Here is a 24731-nt window from a genome sequence, read left to right as displayed (position 1 = left end):
TATTCCACTTTGAGCCAGGAAAGATTGACATGCAAATTATTAATATTAGCTCTCTGTGTACATACAAGGGCCATCCGTGCTGCCATTTTCTGAGCCAATTGCAATTTTCCTACTGCATGATTGTAGCGGGTTTACTAACGTGTTAGTTCTAGTAGCTATGTTGTTGCCTTGACATTCGATAAAATGGTGACAATGATGTAGGCCGTGTGTATTTGTTAGCGGTTATGAAATTAAGGTTTGGCTTGGAAAGGTAATGTGTTGTGCACTGGAGTCAACAAGCGAAGAGAAAAGGTGAGAGGAGGAGAGTGCATAGATGAAAGAAGGATTTATAAAACAATCTGGCTGCTATGAAAGTGAACTGTGATTGCGTGTGATCAGGGGTGTATTCATACTGCAAATTCTGTTGAAAAACATTTCTTAAATGGAAGCAAACTGAACGAAACAGGGATAAACATACCTGAATCTGTCCAATTGTCACGTTCTGACCTTAATTATTTTATTATGTCTTTGTTTTAGTATGGTCAGGGCGTGAGTTGGGTGGGTTGTCTATGTTAGTTTTTCTATGATTTGCTATTTCTGTGTTTGGCCTGGTATGGTTCTCAATCAGAGGCAGCTGTCAATCGTTGTTCCTGATTGAGAACCATATTTAGGTAGCCTGTTTTCTATTGTGTTTCGTGGGTGATTGTTTTCTGTTTTCGGTCGTTTCAGAACTGTTTTCGGTCGTTTCTCTTTGTTATTTTGTTATTTCCGTGTTCATTTAATAACTATGGACACATACCACGCTGCAAATTGGTCCGACCTCTCTTACTCCTCATCAGAGGAAGACGACAAACGTTACAGAATCACAGATTCTGGCAGGGTAGCCTAGTGGTTATTGCGTTGGATTAGTAACTGGAAGGTTGCAAGTTCAAATCCCTGAGCTGACAAGGTACAAATCTGTCATTCTGCCCCAGAGGCAGTTAACCCACTGTTCCTAGGCTATCATTGAAAATAAGAATTTGTTCTTACCTGACTTGCCTAGTTAAATAAAGGTAAAATATATATATATATATTTTTTAAACCAACACCAAAGGACCAAGCAGCGTGGTATCGGGCAGCAGCAATCTCAGGACTCCTGGACATGGGAGGAGATCCTGGACTGCAACGGACCCTGGGCACAGGCTGGGGAATATCGCCTCCCCAAGGCAGAGCTGGAGGCAGCGAAAGCTGAGAGGCGGCGGTATGAGGAGGCAGTACGGCAGCGCGGGTGGAAGCCCGAGAGGCAGCCCCAAAAATGTCTTGGGAGGGGGCACACGGGGAGTGTGGCGAAGTCAGGTAGGAGACCTGCGCCAACTCCCCGTGCTTACCGTGGAGAACGAGGGACCGGGCAGCGCTGTCAGAGCCGTCTGTCCTGAGCTGCCAGAGTCGCCCGTCTGTCCTGAGCTGCCAGAGACTCCCGTCTGTCCTGAGCTGCCAGAGTCTCCCATCTGTCCTGAGCTGCCAGAGTCGCCCGTCTGTCCTGAGCTTCCAGAACTGCCCGCCAGTCAGGAGCTGCCAGAGCCGCCTGCCAGTCAGGCGCTGCCAGAGCCGCCTGCTAGTCAGGAGCAGCCAGAGCCGCCCGCCAGTCAGGAGCTGCCAGAGCCGCCCGCCAGTCAGGAGCTGCCAGAGCCGCCCGCCAGTCAGGAGCTGCCAGAGCCGCCGGTCAGCCAGGAACTGCCAGAGCCGTCAGTCAGCCAGGAGCTGCCAGAATCACCTGTTACGCCGGTGCTGCCAGAATTGCCGTTCACTCCGGGGCTGCCGGAGTCTTCCGCCTGTCCGGTGCTGCACCGGAATCTCCCGTCCATTCGGGACCCGTAGGCTTGGGTCCCCAGTCCGAGGTCGGCGGCGAGGGTCGCCATGTTAAAGAGGCCACGGAGGCGGTTAAAAGAGGCAGAGAATGACTATGGTGGAGTGCGGTCCACATCCCGTGCCAGAGCCTTGTCAGAGAGGGTTGTCTATGTTAGTTTTTCTATGATTTGCTATTTCTGTGTTTGGCTGGTATGGTTCTCAATCAGAGGAAGCTGTCAATCGTTTTCCCTGATTGAGAACCATATTTAGGTAGGCTGTTTTCTATTTTGTTTCGTGGGTGATTGTTTTCTGTTTTCTGTTGTGTGTCTGCACCAGCCAGAACTGTTTTCTGTCGTATCTCTTTGTTATTTCCGTTATTTCATTTAATAAATATGGACACATACCACGCCGCAAATTGGTCCGACCTATCTTACTCCTCATCAGAGGAAGACGACGAACGTTACACCAATAGAAACTCTCATTTACATTACATTTACATTTAAGTCATTTAGCAGACGCTCTTATCCAGAGCGACTTACAAATTGGTGCATTCACCTTATGACATCCAGTGGAACAGCCACTTTACAATAGTGCATCTAAATCTTTTAAGGGGGGTGAGAAGGATTACTTTATCCTATCCTAGATATTCCTTAAAGAGGTGGGGTTTCAGGTGTCTCCGGAAGGTGGTGATTGACTCTGCTGTCCTGGCGTCGTGAGGGAGTTTGTTCCACCATTGGGGAGCCAGAGCAGCGAACAGTTTTGACTGGGCTGAGCGGGAACTGTACTTCCTCAGTGGTAGGCAGGCGAGCAGGCCAGAGGTGGATGAACGCAGTGCCCTTGTTTGGGTGTAGGGCCTGATCAGAGCCTGGAGGTACTGAGGTGCCGTTCCCCTCACAGCTCCGTAGGCAAGCACCATGGTCTTGTAGCGGATGCGAGCTTCAACTGGAAGCCAGTGGAGAGAGCGGAGGAGCGGGGTGACGTGAGAGAACTTGGGAAGGTTGAACACCAGACGGGCTGCGGCGTTCTGGATGAGTTGTAGGGGTTTAATGGCACAGGCAGGGAGCCCAGCCAACAGCGAGTTGCAGTAATCCAGACGGGAGATGACAAGTGCCTGAATTAGGACCTGCGCCGCTTCCTGTGTGAGGCAGGGTCGTACTCTGCGGATGTTGTAGAGCATGAACCTACAGGAACGGGCCACCGCCTTGATGTTAGTTGAGAACGACAGGGTGTTGTCCAGGATCACGCCAAGGTTCTTAGCGCTCTGGGAGGAGGACACAATGGAGTTGTCAACCGTGATGGCGAGATCATGGAACGGGCAGTCCTTCCCCGGGAGGAAGAGCAGCTCCGTCTTGCCGAGGTTCAGCTTGAGGTGGTGATCCGTCATCCACACTGATATGTCTGCCAGACATGCAGAGATGCGATTCACCACCTGGTCAGGTTGAGGGTGAGGTCAAAAGAGGAAAGGAGTGGAAAGAAGGAGGCAGAGAGGAATGAGTCAAAGGTAGACGTGGGGAGTTTAAAGTCGCCCAGAACTGTGAGAGGTGAGCCGTCCTCAGGAAAGGAGCTTATCAAGACATCAAGCTCATTGATGAACTCTCCGAGGGGACCTGGAGGGCGATAAATGATAAGGATGTTAAGCTTGAAAGGGCTGGTAACTGTGACAGCATGAAATTCAAAGGAGGCGATAGACAGATGGGTAAGGAGAGAAAGAGAGAATGACCACTTGGGAGAGATGAGGATCCCGGTGCCACCACCCCGCTGACCAGAAGCTCTCGGGGTGTGCGAGAACACGTGGGCGGACTCAAACTCTCGTTTGCAAATGTTGGACTAATGATTACACACTAGATCAGCTAGATGCAGGCAATATTGTGCTGGGTGGTATTTAATGTGTCAATGTCTGTCACCTTGATTTCTCAATTTCTCTTGACCTGTGCACCTACATTGTAAACTTTCATTTATAGGCTAGGTTGTAGCAACCTCATGATGGGTATAGGGAAAATGTTAGCACCGTGCAGTAGCCTAAACCTATTGATGTTACATTGAGCTGGGTGAATGGAATATGAATGACAGTCATCCAATATGCTGTAATAGAAATAAGGCCATGCTCATAAAGAAATAATCGTCCTCCCTCATCTTAAACAGCACCAACCGCCACTGTTACCGGTGAGCACTACTTTCTTCTGAGGCAACAAGTTAAGACTGAAGAGAAGTTCCATGTTTCAAACTATATTTGACAAACAAATTACCTACCAAATGTCGGGAATTATAATATGGCCTACCAAATGTTGTAAATTATAAGCAGAAACTTGTCTAAATTAGGGGTGAAAGTTGCTAGTAGTAAATTATAGTAAATTAATTATAGTAGGCTGAATTATTATGGGGGATAAAACTGTGCAGGTAGCATCCTTTTTGAAGTGGTTTGACAAACAGATAAAACATCATCACACAACACACATGACATGTGACACTAAAACAACAGTAAACAGGATACGATGCCTACATCCCACACTATCCCATCTTAGATCAGCCTATCCCAGGCATTTGTCCGGGTTTCTCATAACCGGGACACAAACTATTTTGGGTTATTGTAAAGGGGATAGGTTAATTTGCATCAACTCAAAAACAGAATACTTCAGTATCCCGAATAATACCGGGATATTGGTTTGCATGTAAACATGGTCATAGACACATAGAATATGAAGCTGCAAGCGCAGAAATTGTTGCTATACCCAGGAGTTGGTCACAGATGCACCACACCTACCTGCAGGTGAAGAGCAGTATCTTGTTGCGGCTGCAACCACGGGCACACTTCACAATGCTCAACTTCCTGCTTTTGGTATGGAGGGCAGAGTCTGGCAGTAGGACCAATCTCACGCCATCACTCCTCTGGTAGTCCTGTAATGCATTCCTCCTACACTCTAACACACACACAGTATGAAATGAAGGTGTTGAATGCAGTGTCCAGCCCCTGTCCAGTGAGGCTGTATTGATGTTCCCATTAGTACTGAGACAAACCCAGCAGCATCATGATGTTTAAATTAGCATGGTTTTACCCCCATTAATATGAATGTCTTAATGAGATGCACACTCATCACTCCTTGTCCCCTGACTGACATACTCACAGACGGACAGATAACTCTTTCTTCTCCTCTCCTCCGTTTCAGCTGGGACACACTTACCTCCCACCCCTACCCTTCCTCTTCCTCTTCCTCTCTCTTTCTCTCACAAATGCACATAGTTTCTTTCCACCCCTTCTTCTCCAGCAGGGACTGATACCCCCCCCACACACACACACACTACACACACACACAATGCAGTGTTGACTCACACATAAACAGCACAGTAGCAGACTGTCAGGCTATATCTCTGTTTAGTCTTAATACTCCAGTATTCTCCTCCTCAATAAAAGTGTATAAATGTATGGCGTAATAAGAGCCACATTATGGAAGAATACCTAAACAAGTAGTATCAATAGCCTACAGCAAACATTATGTTCTTTCTAAATGGTGAATGCTGGCTGAGATCAGCGAGTTCACGTCAGACTCTGAGTGTAACGTGTATGAATTTAGCCTATTTCCACCAACACATCAAGCGGAATAGACACATGAGAGCGGAGAGAGTTACGTCTAGCGCTTCAGCTCGATATACATAGTTTTACATGAAAGGCACAGGTTCTTATCTTAATTGGCTTTATAAAATCCATCACAGAGATGGGCTCGAAGGTTTCTATATTCCTCACAGAAAGCTGTGCGGATTTTTTTTCTTTTTACAGTTTAAACTTGACAAGCTAACTTGAAAGGTAACAGATTTAAACAGGTTATTACGATGTGTTGGTTGGTAGAAAATCACATCCACCATTCGACATTAGGCTACGCTAGCAGGGCGAGGAGAAAAGTTCAACAGCAAACTGCTGAATCTCAATTAGCCAACAATCATAAAGTCTAAAATGCCCTGGTGACTGTCTCCCAAACTTACCTGAATAACAGACGATGAAGAGAGTAAAAATAATGTTGTAAATCCACATAGTTGCTGCAAAGGCTGTTCACGTTATAAACGATGATTGATCCCAATAATAGTAAAGGTGTTGTCTTTCGATGACAAGGTCAGCGGGACGGAGGTACTGGGGTTGTTCACTCAGCTACAGCACAGATGCCTCTTAGTAGAAACACACTATGGATCTCTCTCTCTCTCCCTCTCCATCTCAGCGCTCTCCTCCCACTTTATTCCTCTACTACACTCACTCACTGTTTAACAACTCATGCATGGTACACTGAGTGCACAAAACATTAGGAACACCTGCTCTTTCCATGACATAGACTGACCATGTGAAAGCTATGATCACCTATTATTATCAAATGTTAAATCCAATTCAATCCGTGTAGATGAAGGGGAGGACACAGGTTAAAGAATATGTTTTTTACTTTTGAGAGATGGATCATGTGCGTGTGCCCTTCAAAAGGTACATTTACAAGACAAACTTTTTAAGTGCATTTGAACGGGGTATGGTAGTAGGTGAGTATGTCAAGAAATGCAATGCTGCTAGGTTTTCCACGCTCAACAATTTCCCATGTGTATCAAGAATGGTTCACCACCCAAAGGACATCCAGCCAACTTGACACAACTGTGGGAAGCATTGGAGTCAACATGGGCAATTGTCCCTGTAGAGTTCATGCCCCGACGAATTGAGGCTTTTCTAAAGGGACAAAACGGGATGCAACTCAATATTAGGTAAAAGTGTTCCTAATGTTTTGTACACTCAGTTAATATCTCAGTGAAAAAGTGATGAGGAAAATCATTAGGTATTAATTAGTGGAAAAGTTCCCCTGATGACAGCATCAGACCCATGAGCCGGAGTGTCAGGAGTTATCTCAGCTTTTACAAACAGCCCTGTCTTCATGGAGGACACACAGCATCCTAAACCTCCGCTCATCCATATCTCCTGGGACATGGGGAATCTCATCACGTCATCACCCCCTCATCATGTCATCGCTCCTAAATGCACATACAAAAACACACACACACACACACACACACACACACACACACACACACACACACACACACACACACACACACACACACACACACACACACACACACACACACACACACACGCACACACACGCACACACACACACATTCTATGCATCTCCATGTCTCTCTCTCTCTATTCTCTCTCTCTGCAGATGACTAATAGGAGGTTTTGTATTATTATTATAAACCAGTCATGCTCTTTGATAATAAACCATCCATACCAATGAAACAGGGTCTTAAACTCTCATAACCACACACACACACACACACACACACACACACACACACACACACACACACACACACACACACACACACACACACACGTAAGTACTGTAGCAGCAGATGTGTTGGGATCATTCAGATGTTATGGTTTGCAGAAATCTCCATTAGTCCTCTATAACGATCTGATATAGAAGTGTTTGTGTGTTTTGAAATTAAACTAAGATTTCTAAACTCAGCAAAAAAAATAAACGTCCTCTCACTGTCAACTGGTTTATTTTCAGCAAACTGAACATGTGTAAATATTTGTATGAACATAACAAGATTCAACAACTGAGACAAACTGAACAAGTTCCACAGACATGTGACTAACAGAAATGGAATAATGTGTCCCTGAACAAAGGGGGGGGTGTCAAAATCAAAAGTAACAGTCAGTATCTGGTGTGGCCACCAGCTGCATTAAGTACTGCAGTGCATCTCCTCCTCATGGACTGCACCAGATTTGCCAGTTCTTGCTGTGAGATGTTACCCCACTCTTCCACCAAGGCACCTGCAAGTTCCCAGACATTTCTGGGGGGGAATGGCCCTTGCCCTCACCCTCCAATCCAACAGGTCCAAGACGTGCTCAATGGGATTGAGATCCAGGCTCTTCGCTGGCAATGTCAGAACAGTCACATCCCTGACTAGCAGGGAATCATGCACAGAACGAGCAGTATGGCTGGAGGCATTGTCATGCTGGAGGGTCATGTCAGGATGAGCCTGCAGGAAGGGTACCACATGAGGGAGGAGGATGTCTTACCTGTAACGCACAGAGTTGAGATTGCCTGCAATGACAACAAGCTCAGTCTGATGATGCTGTGACACACCACCCCAAACCATGACGGACCCTCCATCTACAAATCGAACCCAGCTCCAGAGTACAGGCATCGGTGTAACGCTTATTCCTTCGACGATGAATGTGAATACGACCATCACCCCCGGTTAGACAAAACCGCGACTTGTCAGTGAAGAGCACTTTTTGCCAGTCCTGTCTAGTCCAGCGACGGTGGATTTGTGCCCATAGGCGATGTTGTTGCCAATGATGTCTGGTGAGGACCTGCCTTACAACAGGCCTACAAGCCCTCAGTCCAGCCCCTCTCAGCTTATTGCGGACAGTCTGAGCACTGATGGAGGGATTGTGCGTTCCTGGCGTAACTTGGGCAGTTTTGTTGCCATCCGGTCTCGCAGGTGTGATGTTTGGATGTACCGGTCCTGTGCAGGTGTTGTTTCACGTGGCCTGCCACTGCGAGGATGATCAGCTGTCCGTCCTGTCTCCCTGTAGCGCTGTCTTAGGCGTCTCACAATATGGACATTGCAATTTATTGCCCTGGCCACATTTGCAGTCCTCATGCCGCCTTGTAGCATATCTATGGCACGTTCCCGCAGATGAGCAGGGACCCTGGGCATCTTTCTTTTGGTGTTTTTCAGAGTCAGTAGAAAGGCCTCTTTAGTGTCCTAAGTTTTCTTAACTGTGACCTTAATTGCCTGCCGTCTGTAAGCTGTTAGTGTTTTAACGACCGTTCCACAGGTGCATGTTCATAAATTGTTTATGGTTCATTGGTTCATTCATACAATGAAGATCTGTGAAGTTATTTTGATTTTTACAAATTTTCTTTGAAAGACAGGGTCCTGAAAATGGGACATTTCTTTTTTTGCTGAGTTTAGTAGCTAGCTCACTGTTACATACAACTGGAACCATTTAAGACTGAATAGAGGCATGAGTTGTTTGGACATTGGGTTTGACTTGCCATTGCCTTGTCTGAAATTGTAAATCATGAAAACTGTGAAAAAGCTAATAAATATATACAGTTGAAGTCGGAAGTTTACATACACCTTAGCCAAATACATTTAACTTTTCACAATTCCTGACATTTAATCCTAGTAAGAATTCCATGTGTTAGGCCAGTTAGGATCACCACTTTATTTTAATAATGTGAAATGTCAGAATAATAGTAGACTGAATGATCTATTTCAGCTTTTATAACTTTCATCACATTCCCAGTCGGTCAGATGTTTGCATACACTCCATTAGTAATTGGTAGCGTTGCCTTTAAATTGTTGTACTTAGGTCAAACGTTTTGGGTAGCCTTCCACAAACTTCCCACGATAAGTTGGGTGAATATTGGCCCATTCCTCCTGACAGAGCTGGTGTAACTGAGTCAGAATACCTGACCACTGTGACTGTCCCAAACTTAAGGAAAGCTTTGACTATGTACAGACTCAGTGAGCATAGCCTTGCTATTGAGAAAGGCCGCCGTAGGCAGACCTGGCTCTCAAGAGAATGTGCACACTGCCCACAAAATGAGGTGGAAACTGAGCTGCACTTCTTAACCTCCTACCAAATGTATGATCATATCAGAGACACATATTTCCCTCAGATTACACAGATCCACAAAGAATCTGAAAACAAACCCAATTTTGATAAACTCCCATATCTACTGGGTGAAATTCCACAGTGTGCAATCAAGAAAAGGCCATCCAGTGAAGAACAAACATTATTGTAAATACAACCCATATTTATACGTATTTATTTTCCCTTGTGTACTTTTGTACATTGTTACAACACTGTATATATACATAATATGACATTTGTAATGTCTTTATTCTTTGTCTACTGTTAATTTTTAAAATTTTATTTCACTTTTGTATACCTCACTTGCTTTGGCAATGTTAACACATGATTCCCATGCCAATAAAGCCCCCTGAATGGAATTGATTAGGCTAGTGGCCAATACTGAAAAAGGGCTTTCATTTTTTAGATACCCATACCCAAGGTAGAACAAAACACAACCATGTTTTCACATCTCTAATATCTGTCATTTATGAAATGGATGGTTGTGAAAAAGTTAATGTAGCCCAATATTACAAACTCTGATATTGCTAAAATTGTAAATACAAGTAGTTAGTTCACTACATACACAAATAATTTGTAAGTCGCTCTGGATAAGAGCGTCTGCTAAATGACTTAAATGTAAATGTAAATGTAAACAGTATTGGGATATCTTAATACATCTTGGAAATATATACCTGTAAACACATATGCAGAAATATCAAATAGGAATATTTCTGATGAATGTAAGATAACTCATTTTGGTAGCTGATTAATAGAAAACTTTCAAAGTCAAATGTGCTCTTATTCAGTGTAGTATGGTCCTACCTGACAAAAATGTGTACAGTTAAACATGTACATGGCTACTGTAGTCTAATAGGTTCTAAGGAAAACAAGTTGGCTCAGACAGTAAAAATTGACATTTATTTTCAGTCAAAGGTTGCTCTTTGGATTTTATACTGAACAAAAATATAAATGCAACAGGCAAAAATTTCATATAAGGAAATCAGTCAATTTAAATCAATTCATTCGGCCCTAATCTATGGATTTCACATGACAGGGCAGGAGTGGCACAGGCCCACCCACTGGGGAGGCAGAACTGGCCAATTAGAATGAGTTTTTCATGACAAAAGTTTTTTTTAAATAACAGACAGAAATACTCCTCAGCACTCCCCAGCTGTATAACTTTTTGAGGACCTGGGGGACCCATACCAAATCTTTTCAGTATCCTGAGGGGGAAAAGGTGTTGTCATGCCCTCTTCACAACTGTCTTGGTGTGTTTGGACCTTGATAGTTCATTGTTGATGTGGACCCGCTCCACTATCTCCCTGTCGATGTTAATTGGTTTATTTTCCTATAGTCTACTATCAGCTCCTTTGTCTTGCTCACATTGAGGGAGAGGTTGTTGTCCTAGAACCACACTGCTAGGTCTCTGACTTCCTGCCTATAATCTGTCTCATCGTTGTCTGTGATCAGGCCTACCACTGTTGCAAACTTAATGATAGTGAGGGAGTCGTGCTTGACCACACAGTCGTGGATGAACAGGGAGTACAGGAGGGGACAAAGCACACACCCCTGAGGGGCCCCAGTGTTGTTAATCAGAGTGGCAGATGTGTTTTTGCCTACCCTTTCCACCAGGGGGTGGCCCGTCAGGAAGTCCAGGATCAAGTTGCAGAGGGAGGTGTTTAGTTCCAGGGTCCTTAGTTTAGTGATGAGCTTTATTGGCACTATGGTGTTGAACGCTGAGCTGTAGTCATTGAACAGCACTCTCACTTAGGTGTTCCTTTTGTCCTGGTGGAAAAGGGCAGTGTGGAGTGCGATTGAGATTGCGTCATCTGTGGATCTGTTGGGGTGGTATGTGAATTGGAGTGGGTCTAGGGTTTCCGGCATGATGGTGCTGATGTGAGCCATGACCAGCCGGTGCGGTAATCATTTATGCAGGTTACCTTCGCTTTCTTGGGCACAGGGACTATGGCAGTCTGTTTGAAACATGTAGGTATTATAGCCTGTCAGGGAGAGGTTGAAAATGAGAGTGAAGACATTTGCCAGTTGGACCACGCATGCTTTGAGTACACGTCCAGGTAATCTGTCTGGCCCCGCGGCTTTGTGAATATTGACCTGCTTAACAGTCTTGCTCACATTGGCTATGGAGAGTGTGATCACAGAGTTGTCCGCAACAGCTGGTGCTCTCATTTATGCTTCAGTGTTGCTTGCTTCAAAAAGCGAGCATAAAAAGGCATTTAGCTCGTCTGGTAGGCTCGCATCACTGGGCAGCTCATGGCTGGGTTTCCCTTTGTAATCCGTCAGAGCCGGTGTAGTAGGATTCAATCTTAGTCCTGTATTGGTGCCTTGCCTGTTTGATGGTTCGTCTGAGGGCATACCAGGATTTCTTGTAAGCATCCAGATTAGTTTCCCGCTCCTTGAACGTGGCAGCTCTAGCCTTTAGCTCGGTGCGGATGTTGCCTGTAATCAATAGCTTAAGGTTTGGAAATGTACGTACGGTGACTGTGAGGAAGACGACGTCGATGCACTTATTGATGAAGCCGGTGACTGAGGGAGCATAAACCTCAATGACATTGGATGAATTGCGTAACATATTCCAGTCCGTGCTTGCAAAAAAGTCCTGTAGCCTAGCATACGTGTAATCTGACCACGGCACACCTGTTAACAAGGAACACCTGTTAACTCTAACATCAAGGCGGTGGCCCGTTCCTGTAGGTTCATGCTCTAAAACATCCGCAGAGTACGACCCTGCCTCACACAGGAAGCGGCGCAGGTCCTAATCCAGGTACTTGTCATCTCCCGTCTGGATTACTGCAACTCGCTGTTGGCTGGGCTCCCTGCCTGTGCCATTAAACCCCTACAACTCATCCAGTACGCCGCAGCCCGTCTGGTGTTCAACCTTCCCAAGTTCTCTCACGTCACCCCGCTCCTCCGCTCTCTCCACTGGCTTCCAGTTGAAGCTCGCATCCGCTACAAGACCATGGTGCTTGCCTACGGAGCTGTGAGGGGAACGGCACCTCAGTACCTCCAGGCTCTGATCAGGCCCTACACCCAAACAAGGGCACTGCGTTCATCCACCTCTGGCCTGCTCGCCTCCCTACCACTGAGGAAGTACAGTTCCCGCTCAGCCCAGTCAAAACTGTTCGCTGCTCTGGCCCCCAATGGTGGAACACACTCCGTCACGACGCCAGGACAGCGGAGTCAATCACCACCTTCCGGAGACACCTGAAACCCCACCTCTTTAAGGAATACCTAGGATAGGATAAAGTAATCCTTCTCACCCCCCCCCCCTTAAAAGATTTAGATGCACTATTGTAAAGTGGCTGTTCCACTGGATGTCATAAGGTGAATGCACCAATTTGTAAGTCGCTCTGGATAAGAGCGTCTGCTAAATGACTTAAATGTAATGTAAATGTAATGTAAATGCGTTGGTTGAGACAATGCCAAGAGTGTGCAAAGCTGTCATCAAGGCAAAGGTTGTCTACTTTGAAGAATCTCAAACATAAAATATATTTAATATATATTTGTTTAACACTTTTTTGGTTACTACATTATTCCATATGTGTTATTTAATAGTTTTGATGTCTTCACTATTATTCTACAATATAGAAAATTGTACAAATAAAGAAAAACCCATGAATGTGTGTCGAAACTTTTGACTGGTACTCTACATGCTTTTAATCAAAGACATCTTTCAGATTTGTGTACTCTAATTATGACCTGTACGCAATACAATTTTTTGTATTTTTATGTTTGGAATCCAATAGGCCTGTCATAATTACACTCAAACACCATTGTCTGGATATAGAAAAGGCAGCAGACTGCATGGTATGGCAACACAAAGTATTTCAAGTCACAAGCCTCTGAGGATCAATGAGGAAACTCAGAGGCTACAACGAAAGGAAAGAGAACCCTGGACACCCTCTCCCTAGCTCTACAACTTGCCCCTACTGTGGGATAAATTGTGCCTCCAGGATTGGGCTCTTAATAAGTTATCCTTTTGCGACTAGGGGCCAGTATTTTCATTTTTGGAAAAATAACGTTCCCGTAGTAAACGGGATATTTTGTCAGGACAAGATGCTAGAATATGCATATAATTGACAGCTTAGGATAGAAAACACTCTAAAGTTTCCAAAACTGTAAAAAATATTGTCTGTGAGTATAACAGAACTGATGTTGCAGGCGAAAGCCTGAGAAAAATCCAATCCGGAAGTGCCTCATATTTTGAAAGCGTTGCGTTCCAATGTGTCCCTATTGAGCAGTGAATGGGCTATCAACCAGATCTCTTTCTCCGTATTCCTGAAGGTGTCTACAGCATTGTGACATAGTTTTACACATTTATGTTGAAGAATACCCGTAAGCGGCTACATTGCGCAAGTGGTCACCTGATGGCTTCCAGAGTGACTCTTGCGTAAAATACAGAGGTAGGCATTATTCCAATCGGTCCTACTGAAAAACGAATTGTCCCCTCGGATATATTATCTAATAGATATTTGAAAAACACCTTGAGGATTGATTATAAACAACGTTTGCCATGTTTCTATTGATATTATGGAGCTAATTTGGAATATTTTTCGGTGTTTTCGTGACTGCAATTTCCGGGCGATTTCTCAGCCAAACGTGAAGAACAAACGGAGCTATTTTGCCTACAAAAATAATATTTTTGGAAAAAAGGAACATTTGCTATCTAACTGGGAGTCTCGTGAGTGAAAACATCCAAAGTTCATCAAAGGTAAAACATGTAATTTGATTGCTTTTCTGATTTCCGTGACCAAGTTACCTGCTGCTAGCTGGACAAAATGCTATGCTAGGCTATCGATAAATTGACACAAATGCTTGTCTAGCTTTGGCTGTAAAGCATATTTTGAAAATCTAAGATGACAGGGTGATTATCAAAAGGCTAAGCTGTGTCTCAATATATTTCATTTGTGATTTTCATGAATAGGAATATTTTCTAGGAATATTTATGTCCGTTGCGTTATGCTAATTAGTGTCAGTCGATGATTACGCTCCCGCATGCGGGATGGGTAGTCACACCTCCATATTACTTACAAGTAAGCTTTGATTTATTGCTAGTCCAAAGCGGCTACCTGAATCCAACATGACTTTCTGCTGGCTCACTACATTTGTGATCCACATTGGTGTATGCGCTCTTATGCTGTTCGGGTTGAGCTGACACATCATAAAAAAAAATATAATAATGTCCACCATTCTGTCTTTCTGCCCTGGAGCTGCCGTATGAGTTGACTTGGTGACATTATGGTGTATGGGGAAGATGCAAAAACACATGATGACAAGCGCATAAGGCAGTTCACTACAATGATCCAACACAACCTGACACTTATTGACAAGAAATGCCATTAACTTAGTGGACCTTCACATGTCATATAAAATTGTGCCTATTAAATGTTAATGCCATCTTGAATCTCCCAGTCTGCCCTGGAGTTGATGTACATATTGACTTGGTGACATTGTGGTATATGGAGAGGATGCAACCACGTTCATAAGGTAGGTGTTCACCACATTGATCCAACACACCTCCTGAATCTCCCAGAAATGTCCGTGATAGGCCCACTCCACCATCAGTCCCCCCTCTGGCAGTTAATAAAGACAGAGACACCGTGGATCTGAACTGCCATATGTCAGGAGGCCATTCAACAGCCAAAATGCCATCTGGAAAGTTCTGCCGTGCATTGCCCTATTTTGCTACTACCCATGACTGGCCAGCCCATGTGACACCTGAACTGGACTTGCATGTAAAGAATGAGCTCTCATGCTGGGGTGACTCATGCACTAGGAAACTGTTCAGTAATCCCAACATCCCTAAGGACATAATGCCATCTATGGCAAACAAGAGGCCCCTTAGTATGGTCAAACTTAGGCAAAGATACTGTATGTCATCATGTATGATGGTTGGGGATTGACTGTGAGTGGCCTTTGTGCACCATGTTTGATCAGTTCCACCTACCCTGCAACACCTTTACTTTCCATCAAAGCCCAGGGATCATCTTCAAATGTGTATCTGTGTGGAGCTGAGTGGAGCTGTGTACGTCCCTCATAACCAACATATTCATAGTCTATGACCTACACTCTAAGTAACCTCTAGGTAACCTGACATTACCCTCACAGGTTCTGTCACTCTCCTCATCTCCTGCTGGGCCTGCCCCACACCGGAATCCTAGCCAACTACCAACAATGAATAGAGGCCAAATAACCATTCTACCCGACTGCCTTCAGAAAGTATTTACACTCCTTGACTTATTCCACATCTTGTTTTGTTACAGCCAGAATTGAAAATGGATCACATTTATTTGTTTTTCTTGCCTATCGATACACAATACATAATAATGACAAAGTGAAAACATGTTTGCAGAAAATGTGGCAAATATATTGAAAATTAAATACATAAGTATTCACACACCTGGGTCAATACATGTTAAAATCACCTTTAGCAGTGATTACAGAGTATTTCTGGGTAAGTCTCTAAGAGCTTTGCACACCTGAATTGTACAATATTTGCACATTATTTTGCTCTGTCAAATTGGTTGTTGATCATTGCTAGACAGCCATTTTCAAGTCTTGCCATAGATTTTCTAACTAATTTAAGTCAAAACTGTAAATAGGCCACTCAATATCATCCTGGTAAGCAACTCTAGTATAGGACCTCAGACTTGTGCGAAGTTTCACCGTCCCTAAGCACACAGCCAAGACAATGCAGGAGTGGCTTCAGGACAAGTCTCTGAATGTCCTTGAGTGGCATTCAGAGCCCGGACTTGAACCAGATCAAACATCTCTGGAAAGACCTGAAAACAGCTGTGCAGCGACGCTCCCCATCCAACCTGACAGAGCTTGAGAGGATCTGCTGAGAATAATGGGGAGAAGGTCCCCAAATACAGGTGTGCCAAGCTTATAGCGTCATACCCAAGAGGCTGTAATCGCTGCCAAAGGTGCTTCAACAAAGTACTGAGTAAAGGGTCTGAATACCTATGTAAATGCGATTTAATTTGAATGATTTTGCAAAAATGTCTAAAAACCCATTTTTGCTAAACCATTATGGGGTATTGTGTGTAGATTGATGAGGGGGAAAAAAAACAATTGAATCAATCAATAAGGCTAAAACATAACAAAATGTGTAAAAAGTCAAGGGGTCTGAATACTGATGCAGTGCCTTAGACCACTGTGCCACTCGGGAAGCCCTATTATCTCACCCAGATTTCAAGCTAAATCCAATGATATTACATTTTTTGTTGTTGATTTCATGTTGAATTCATGTTATTTGACAACTCAACCAAATGTAAATGCAAAACTAGATATTGAACTGACGTCTATGCCCAGTGGCTACAGTGCCTTGCGAAAGTATTTGGCCCCCTTGAACTTTGCGACCTTTTGCCACATTTCAGGCTTCAAACATAAAGATATAAAACTGTATTTCTTTGTGAAGAATCAACAACAAGTGGGACACAATCATGAAGTGGAATGACATTTATTGGACATTTCAAACTTTTTTAACAAATCAAAAACTGAAAAATTGGGCGTGCAAAATGATTCAGCCCCTTTACTTTCAGTGCAGCAAACTCTCTCCAGAAGTTCAATGAGGATCTCTGAATGATCCAATGTTGACCTAAATGACTAATGATGATAAATACAATCCACCTGTGTGTAATCAAGTCTCTGTATAAATGCACCTGCACTGTGATAGTCTCAGAGGTCCGTTAAAAGCACAGAGAGCATCATGAAGAACAAGGAACACACCAGGCAGGTCCGAGATACTGTTGTGAAGAAGTTTAAAGCCGGATTTGGATACAAAAAGATTTCCCAAGCTTTAAACATCCCAAGGAGCACTGTGCAAGCGATAATATTGAAATGGAAGGAGTATCAGACCACTGCAAATCTACCAAGACCTGGCCGTCCCTCTAAACTTTCAGCTCATACAAGGAGAAGACTGATCAGAGATGCAGCCAAGAGGCCCATGATCACTCTGGATGAACTGCAGAGATCTACAGCTGAGGTGGGAGACTCTGTCCATAGTAGGACAACAATCAGTCGTATATTGCACAAATCTGGCCTTTATGGAAGAGTGGCAAGAAGAAAGCCATTTCTTAAAGATATCCATAAAAATTGTCGTTTAAAGTTTGCCACAAGCCACCTGGGAGACACACCAAACATGTGGAAGAAAGTGCTCTGGTCAGATGAAACCAAAATTGAACTTTTTGGCAACAATGCAAAACGTTATGTTTGGCGTAAAAGCAACACAGCTCATCACCCTGAACACACCATCCCCACTGTCAAACATGGTGGTGGCAGCATCATGGTTTGGGCCTGCTTTTCTTCAGCAGGGACAGGGAAGATGGTTAAAATTGATGGGAAGATGGATGGAGCCAAATACAGGACCATTCTGGAAGAAAACCTGATGGAGTCTGCAAAAGACCTGAGACTGGGACGGAGATTTGTCTTCCAACAAGACAATGATCCAAAACATAAAGCAAAATCTACAATGGAATGGTTCAAAAATAAACATATCCAGGTGTTAGAATGGCCAAGTCAAAGTACAGACCTGAATCCAATCGAGAATCTGTGGAAAGAACTGAAAACTGCTGTTCACAAATGCTCTCCATCCAACCTCACTGAGCTCGAGCTGTTTTGCACGGAGGAATGGGAAAAAATTTCAGTCTCTCGATGTGCAAAACTGATAGAGACATACCCCAAGCGACTTACAGCTGTAATCGGAGCAAAAGGTGGCGCTACAAAGTATTAACTTAAGGGGGCTGAATAATTTTGCACGCCCAATTTTTCCGTTTTTGATTTGTTAAAAAAGTTTGAAATATCCAATAAATGTCGTTCCACTTCATGATTGTGTCCCACTTGTTGTTGATTCTTCACAAAAAAATACAGTTTTATATCTTTATGTTTGAAGCCTGAAATATGGCAAAAGGTCGCAAAGTTCAAGGGGGCCGAATACTTTCGCAAGGCATTGTATGTGCTTGTGTAGTGAAAAACCTGAACACACATTGAAAAGCTAGTTGGCTTCAGCTATCCAAACACACTCATAGTTCTAGTTATAACAAGAGCCTTATGAAACCCTTTTAAAGACTGAATAACACAACACAAATTAAACCAGGGCAGTTAATTTGTAGGCGAACGAGTAAATTCAGTTGGCCATATTTGAAGCAGAATATATATATATATTATTTTACACCACAACAGTCTTTATGGGCATGAGTGTTGTATACAATTTTAAAATATATATGTGATTTATCCTCCACAAATGGTATTATGGCAGCCATATTGGATTTTTGATGTCATATTGGATTTGAGGCCAAATCCAGGCTGACCCCAAAGATAATCTGTGGTAGACCCGCTGACTAAATTGCAAGAGTAAGGGGTAAAGATGCAAAATCCTTCAAGGAGTCTTGGACCCCAAAAATTTAATTTTGATGTCTGAGCCCACTTATTTTCCTTAGAGCCGATTACAATAACCACAACATCAAAATACATGTGTAATTGTATGTATTTTTGTCAGGCGGGACCATACAGCACTGAATGAGAGCACATTTGACTTGGAAGTTGTCTATTAGAGCTTGCGATATAGGATTACATGAGTTTATGTGGCCCATCTCCTTCCAGGCTGGCATTATTCTGCACTGTTTGGGTGTAGGGCAGGGGTTACCAAACCTTTTTGGCCCAGAACCCCTGGGCTACCCTCCACCAGATATTAGCCTACCATGAATTTTATGGTGATTTCAAGACAACTGGGAACTCGTAAAAATAAGAGGTCAAATCATGACATCTGTGAACTTCAGGTCGGAAAGTCAGAGCTCTCGAAAGAGGCCCAAGTTCCCGAGCTGGAATTCCAAGTTGGATGACTGTTCAAAAGATTCTCCCAGTAGGAGGTCGTTTCTTTATGAGTTCCCAGTTATCTTGAACGCATTGAAATCTAAAGTCAGAGATTCCCGAGTTCCCAGTTGTTTTGAACGCAGCATTAATGCTCAGAGGGAGATGGAAGGGTATTCCCTTTGACCTGCCCGCCGTCCCGTGATAGATGGAGCCCCATCTGTGCAAAAGCCCACCAGTCGATCCCATGTGGAATCCCATGTGGAATCTGTTTTTCGTCAATTTAGCCAGACAGCACACTGAACATCCCATATGCCGTTTTATGCTCAGGAATCGTGAGACAGAACAATATGTCCTCGTGAATAGCATCCCCTGACATGTGTCGCGAACATAAGTCAATGCGTGGGCATCTTGGCCTTCACAGCTAACGTCCATTTGGAGAGCATAAGCTGTGGAGTTTGAGTCATTCAGCCAGTGTTTTTGTCATTTAACAGTGTTATCTGACAAAGGTATAAGTTTCTGTGCCTCTGCCTCCCCACACATTGTTTTCACCATATCAATTGCGGACGGTAGTATCAGCGTCCCTACAATAGTGTGTGGTTTCATAGCGTTGCCGGCTTAGCCATTCACGGTGGGAATGATTCAAGTGCAAAGGTCAAGTGCAGCCTTTTCCCATGATCTAAGGGTGCTCTCTGGTTGAATTTTATCCTTGAGATTTGAATAATTTTTATTTTTTAAGGTTAAGCACATTACAATGATTTTGAGATACAAAGACAATATTACAATATTTCTGTATTTGTATATATTGTTTTTCTTCAGGGTTCTGGAAATTCTCTTGTGACCCCATTTTCATATCAGCCAACCCCACATGGGGTCGTCACCCCTAGATTGGGAACTGCTGGTTTAGGGGTGCGTCACAATATCTATAAATGTAACCAATTTTGCAGCAAAATATTTCATAAAAAGGAGGCATTAGAGACCTGAAGAAAACACATTTTTAAAAATGTGGAGGCCTTGCCACTAGCCTAGACTGGGTGATTCTGAAGGACGAGGGGTTTGGGGAGTGGGGTTTCAGATATCTGCCTCTAATTGGGGGTAAAGGAAATAAAAACATCCTTTTAGAAACATATTCCTGTGTCCTGCTGTGTGTGTATGTTTGTTTAGAGGGCGTAAACACAGACACAGTGTCAGACGATCCTGCTGTAAACAAACACACACATCCTGTCAGACCACCATTGCTAATTAAAACGTGCTGACAGACAAAGTCACACACACACACACACACACACACACACACACACACACACACACACACACACACACACACACACACACACACACACACACACACACACACACACACACACACACACACACACACACACACACACTTGCTACATAAACACGGTGTGTTGTTCTGTAGCTAACTATAAATTAAACTACTAAATGTTGATGTTGCAATCATTATATACTTTGTCAAAGCTCCTTCCAGTCTGTAAACCAAGGCCTTTAGACTTTTAACTGTTGCCAGACACACACACACTCCCTAATGATATACAGCAGCTCCTTTTCAATCCACCAGATACACACACACACACATGCACGCAGGCATTCGTGCATGTACAGACACACATGCAGACAGGGGCGTCATTAACCCATTATTTTAGAGGGGGCACAAAGTACTTGAGGATGGAACAGTTTTATCATTATGACAAATTCAGTCAAAAATATATTTTTCTGCAAAGGTCAGTGGCTCCCAAACTCGGAATTGAAATGGGGTCCCCTGAGAAAAACTATAATCTTATCAAACAAAGTAAAAACTTGTTTCTCTCAAATGGGTATAGAATACAACCTTTTAGTTTAGCCTGCGAGACCTACAACTGAGAGAATATGAACACACAGAGTTAACTAGGGAATAGAATTTTTCCCAAGTGGGATCTCCTGCATTTTCTAGTGTCAATTTGGTGTTGTGTTCAGAAACAGTTTGGGAACCCCCTTGCATAGGTTATCTAAGCATACGTCTTTAGCTGTTAAATAGTAATTTCAGTGAGGATGTCATTAACATTTGTTTTATTTATTTAACTAGCAAGTCAGTTAAGAACAAATTCTTATTTTCAATGATGGCTTAGAAACAGTGAGTTAGCTGCCTTGTTCAGGGGCAGAACAACAGATTTGTACCTTGTCAGCTTGGAGATTTGATCTTGCAACCTTTTGGTTACAAGTCCAACGCTCTAACCACTAGGCTAAGAATTGAAAACGATGAAGGAAAAAGGAAACCGCACACTGCTCTTGACAGTATCACTGATCTTCAATAAGCTGACGTATCGGCCTCAAGGCCATCGTCAGAGCTTAATATTAAATCAAAATTACAATACAGGACATGGGATCATAACCCACATCATCAATACAGGCACATATCATGGCATCATAATTAATGCACAAATATTATGAATATTATCATAAGGTGTCAGATTACATTTAAACCAAGCATTTTTCTGCATATCTAAGCATACCTCTTGAGCAGTCTGTATCCTCCTGACTGATGGTTCTTTTTTAAAGAAACTAAATATGCATCTCTGCTAAAATCTGGGTAAAAGATTGAAAGAAATGTGAGTCTTATTCAGTACATTTAGTAATTACTTGCTTTTCTAAAGTAGGCATGCCAGCTAAGGTAGTTAGACAAGCTACTCTAACTTGACTGAATGGCTGAAATGGCTTGGTAGCTAGTTGTGAGGTCGGGAGAATGGGAACCTTTCCAGCTGGCAAGCTATAGCCAACTTCATAAAATTGTTAGGTGGCTAGTATTGCAGAGAAACAAAACTTTTTTTGTGGTATTTATTCCCTTCATCGACAGCTAAAATCAAGTCAACACTGTCTGCATGCACTAGAGTGTCTAGCATCCAGACTAGCATATCTCAGGGTGCACCTTGGAAGGAACTACTAGGGAGAATAGGGAGAGGTACTCTTTGCCTGATCCAGTTAGTGTGCCACCTCTGCAAAATAACGCTGACAGATCATTCATAAATAATTATGATAAAACTTGGGCTTAAAAATAAGTTAAGTAATTAATTTAATATCTGAAGAATTTAAATACAGGACACATCTGAGGGGGCATGTACCCTTGTGCCCCCTATGGGCATGATGCATCTGCACACACCCAAAGACAAACCTTATCAGTTATTCAGTGTTTGTCCTTTGTCGCCAGTGTTTATGGGTGTTGATGTGAAACAATCCTTTTGTATAACCCACTAACCATAACGGTTTAACTCACACATCCTTTTCCATTCTATATGTCACACACAGAGAGGATAGACCACGTTTTACATACAAGACACAAGACCATTCCACGTTAAGAGGAAACAAATAGAGTTGCTTCACTATTGTTGTGCCAGCTGATAAAGGTGTTATACCTGCAGTTTCCTCAAAATTGGCCTTTGGTGACTAATGACTGGGATGACTGTTATCACTATAACACCGCCTCATGTTCATTTCACCATGGCCTGTTGTAATGAGTATGTACCATCACCATCCATACATCTGGGGCAACTTGTGTTGTCTGGTGGACATTGTTAATTCACCCTGTGGGTAGGGTGGAGAGAACGTTTTCTGGGCAAGCAGTTTTTTTTACCACGTGCGTGTGTATTTCTGTCAGAACTGATATTTGTAATTAGCATGTTGATGGTAAACATTATGCACACTATGCCAAACAGGGTTCAGGTGGGGTCACGCACACACACAGTGCAACCCTCTGCAATGCCCGTGTGTGTGTGTCCATATGAGATTGATTACCCTCTGAAGAAGCGGGGACCCAGCAGCTGGGAATGATCTACTACACATGCTGGCACCCCCCTCTACAAAATTAATCTCTGTTCAGTCTCCTGTGTGTGTGTGTGTGTGTGGGCGTCTAAGGGGACTTTACAGGGCGGTAGCCAGAGGCAGAGTGCTAAACTCTGATGGCTGCCATGTACCTTAAACCACCAACAGATTACTCATTACAGTGTCAAATACTTTATTTGAATCCACCACACACACATACACGCACACACATTTGTTTTACTATCCTTGTGGGGACCAAGCAATTGATTCCTATTCAAAATCCTATTTTCCCAAACCCCTAACACTAACAGCTAACCCTACTTCTATCTCTAACCGTAATTGTAATCCTAACCCTTACTGTATGCCTAAAATATAATTTTTCCTTGTGGGGACCTGTGGATTTTCCTTGTTTTACTATCCTTGTGATGACTTCTGGTCCCCACAAGGATAGTAAAAGCAAACACAAACACACACCTGGGGGCCCTGCATCCTGCTGATCCTGTAGGTCAGGTTGGGAATGTTGACTTTAATTCCAGCACCCACAGGAGAACCAAAGGAATACTGGGGAATGTTAGGATTTATTGTTGACTGATGCCAAATTGACTGGGTTAAACTATCTAGGACCTAAAAGGGTTCTTCAGCTGTCTCCACAGGAGAACCCTTTGAAAAACGATTTTTGTTTCAAAGTTTTGGGGACCCGGTGTCCACGTAGGATACATGTAGCTCTGTGTGTGGAAACTTTTCATCACAGGTAAGATATTCAACTTGTTTAGTGTAGTACGTTTGTTACTCCACTCGTTACACGTGGATGCATATTTCGTTTTTACTCCACTCACAACACACTGTATAGTCAGTTTGTTTGTGTTGTTGGTCTTGGCTAGCTTAATGTTCTTGATGGTAGTTCACTAGCTTTCACTTCCGTGGCTACTAGTGTCGTCATGAAAAGGGCCATGAGGGAAGCACTATAATATTAGGTTTTGTCATGAGCAGGCAATTTGGTCATATTTCGACATGTTTTACTTCAATGTAGATTTGTAATTTACTAACACAAACAGACAACAAGAAAATAGCTTTTGAAAAATGATGACCCTGCTTATGGGAACAAACCCTCCCCTCTGCTCTGACTGGAACAACTAATCTACAACCAATTCAAATGAAGGTCAGAGGTCAACTAAATTAGGGCCGCTTGATTAGAGATGTTTATTCAGGCTAGGTCTAATGGCCGTATGGTTAAGGTTAGGTTCATGGTATTTCTTACGGCCTCAGGGTGGTTGTGGCCAGTTTACTAATGAGGATCAAATGTCTATATCAACGCACAGTGCTCTGATCAGAGACAGTGCTGGTCTTTCTCTCAGCTGAACATCATAGTTCCCAAGTTCAATATAGCACAACTCAGAAACACATAGCAGTGTGCTGACTCTTTACGTGTAAGGTAATGTTATTTCAGTCAAAAATAAGGCTTTTTTCCTGTGACCATTTCTGAAGTTGAGGTAATTCCTTCATCACCCCCCACCCTCCTCTCTCTCCTTCGCTCTCTCTTCCTCAGTCTCTGTTAACTCTGAGCACTGGCATGTAAGGAGATTAGCAGCCATGGTAAAGGCTATGAGCCCCATCACTACAGATGAGGAGTCACATTACACACAGACCCCCC

The 24731-nt window shown here is 43.3% G+C and overlaps 1 protein-coding gene across 1 annotated transcript in view; it reads right to left on the bottom strand.

Annotated features, from left to right (window-relative positions):
* LOC118396152 (hepatocyte growth factor-like) overlaps positions 1-5949 on the bottom strand; it is a 35954-nt gene extending 30005 nt beyond the window's left edge. Inside the window, exons 1-2 of the mRNA XM_035790266.2 lie at positions 5782-5949; positions 4568-4724 (exon numbers count right to left, since the gene is read on the bottom strand). Coding sequence (XP_035646159.2) covers positions 4568-4724; positions 5782-5830 — 206 coding nt within the window. The 5' untranslated portion in view covers positions 5831-5949. The remainder of the gene's footprint in view (positions 1-4567; positions 4725-5781) is intronic.
* Positions 5950-24731: the final 18782 nt, after the last annotated feature.

Source organism: Oncorhynchus keta, chromosome 17, assembly GCF_023373465.1.
Source record: "Oncorhynchus keta strain PuntledgeMale-10-30-2019 chromosome 17, Oket_V2, whole genome shotgun sequence".
Lineage (NCBI taxonomy): Eukaryota > Metazoa > Chordata > Actinopteri > Salmoniformes > Salmonidae > Oncorhynchus > Oncorhynchus keta.
Note: the sequence above shows the minus strand (reverse complement) of the source record. Positions and strands in the feature narration are given on the sequence as shown.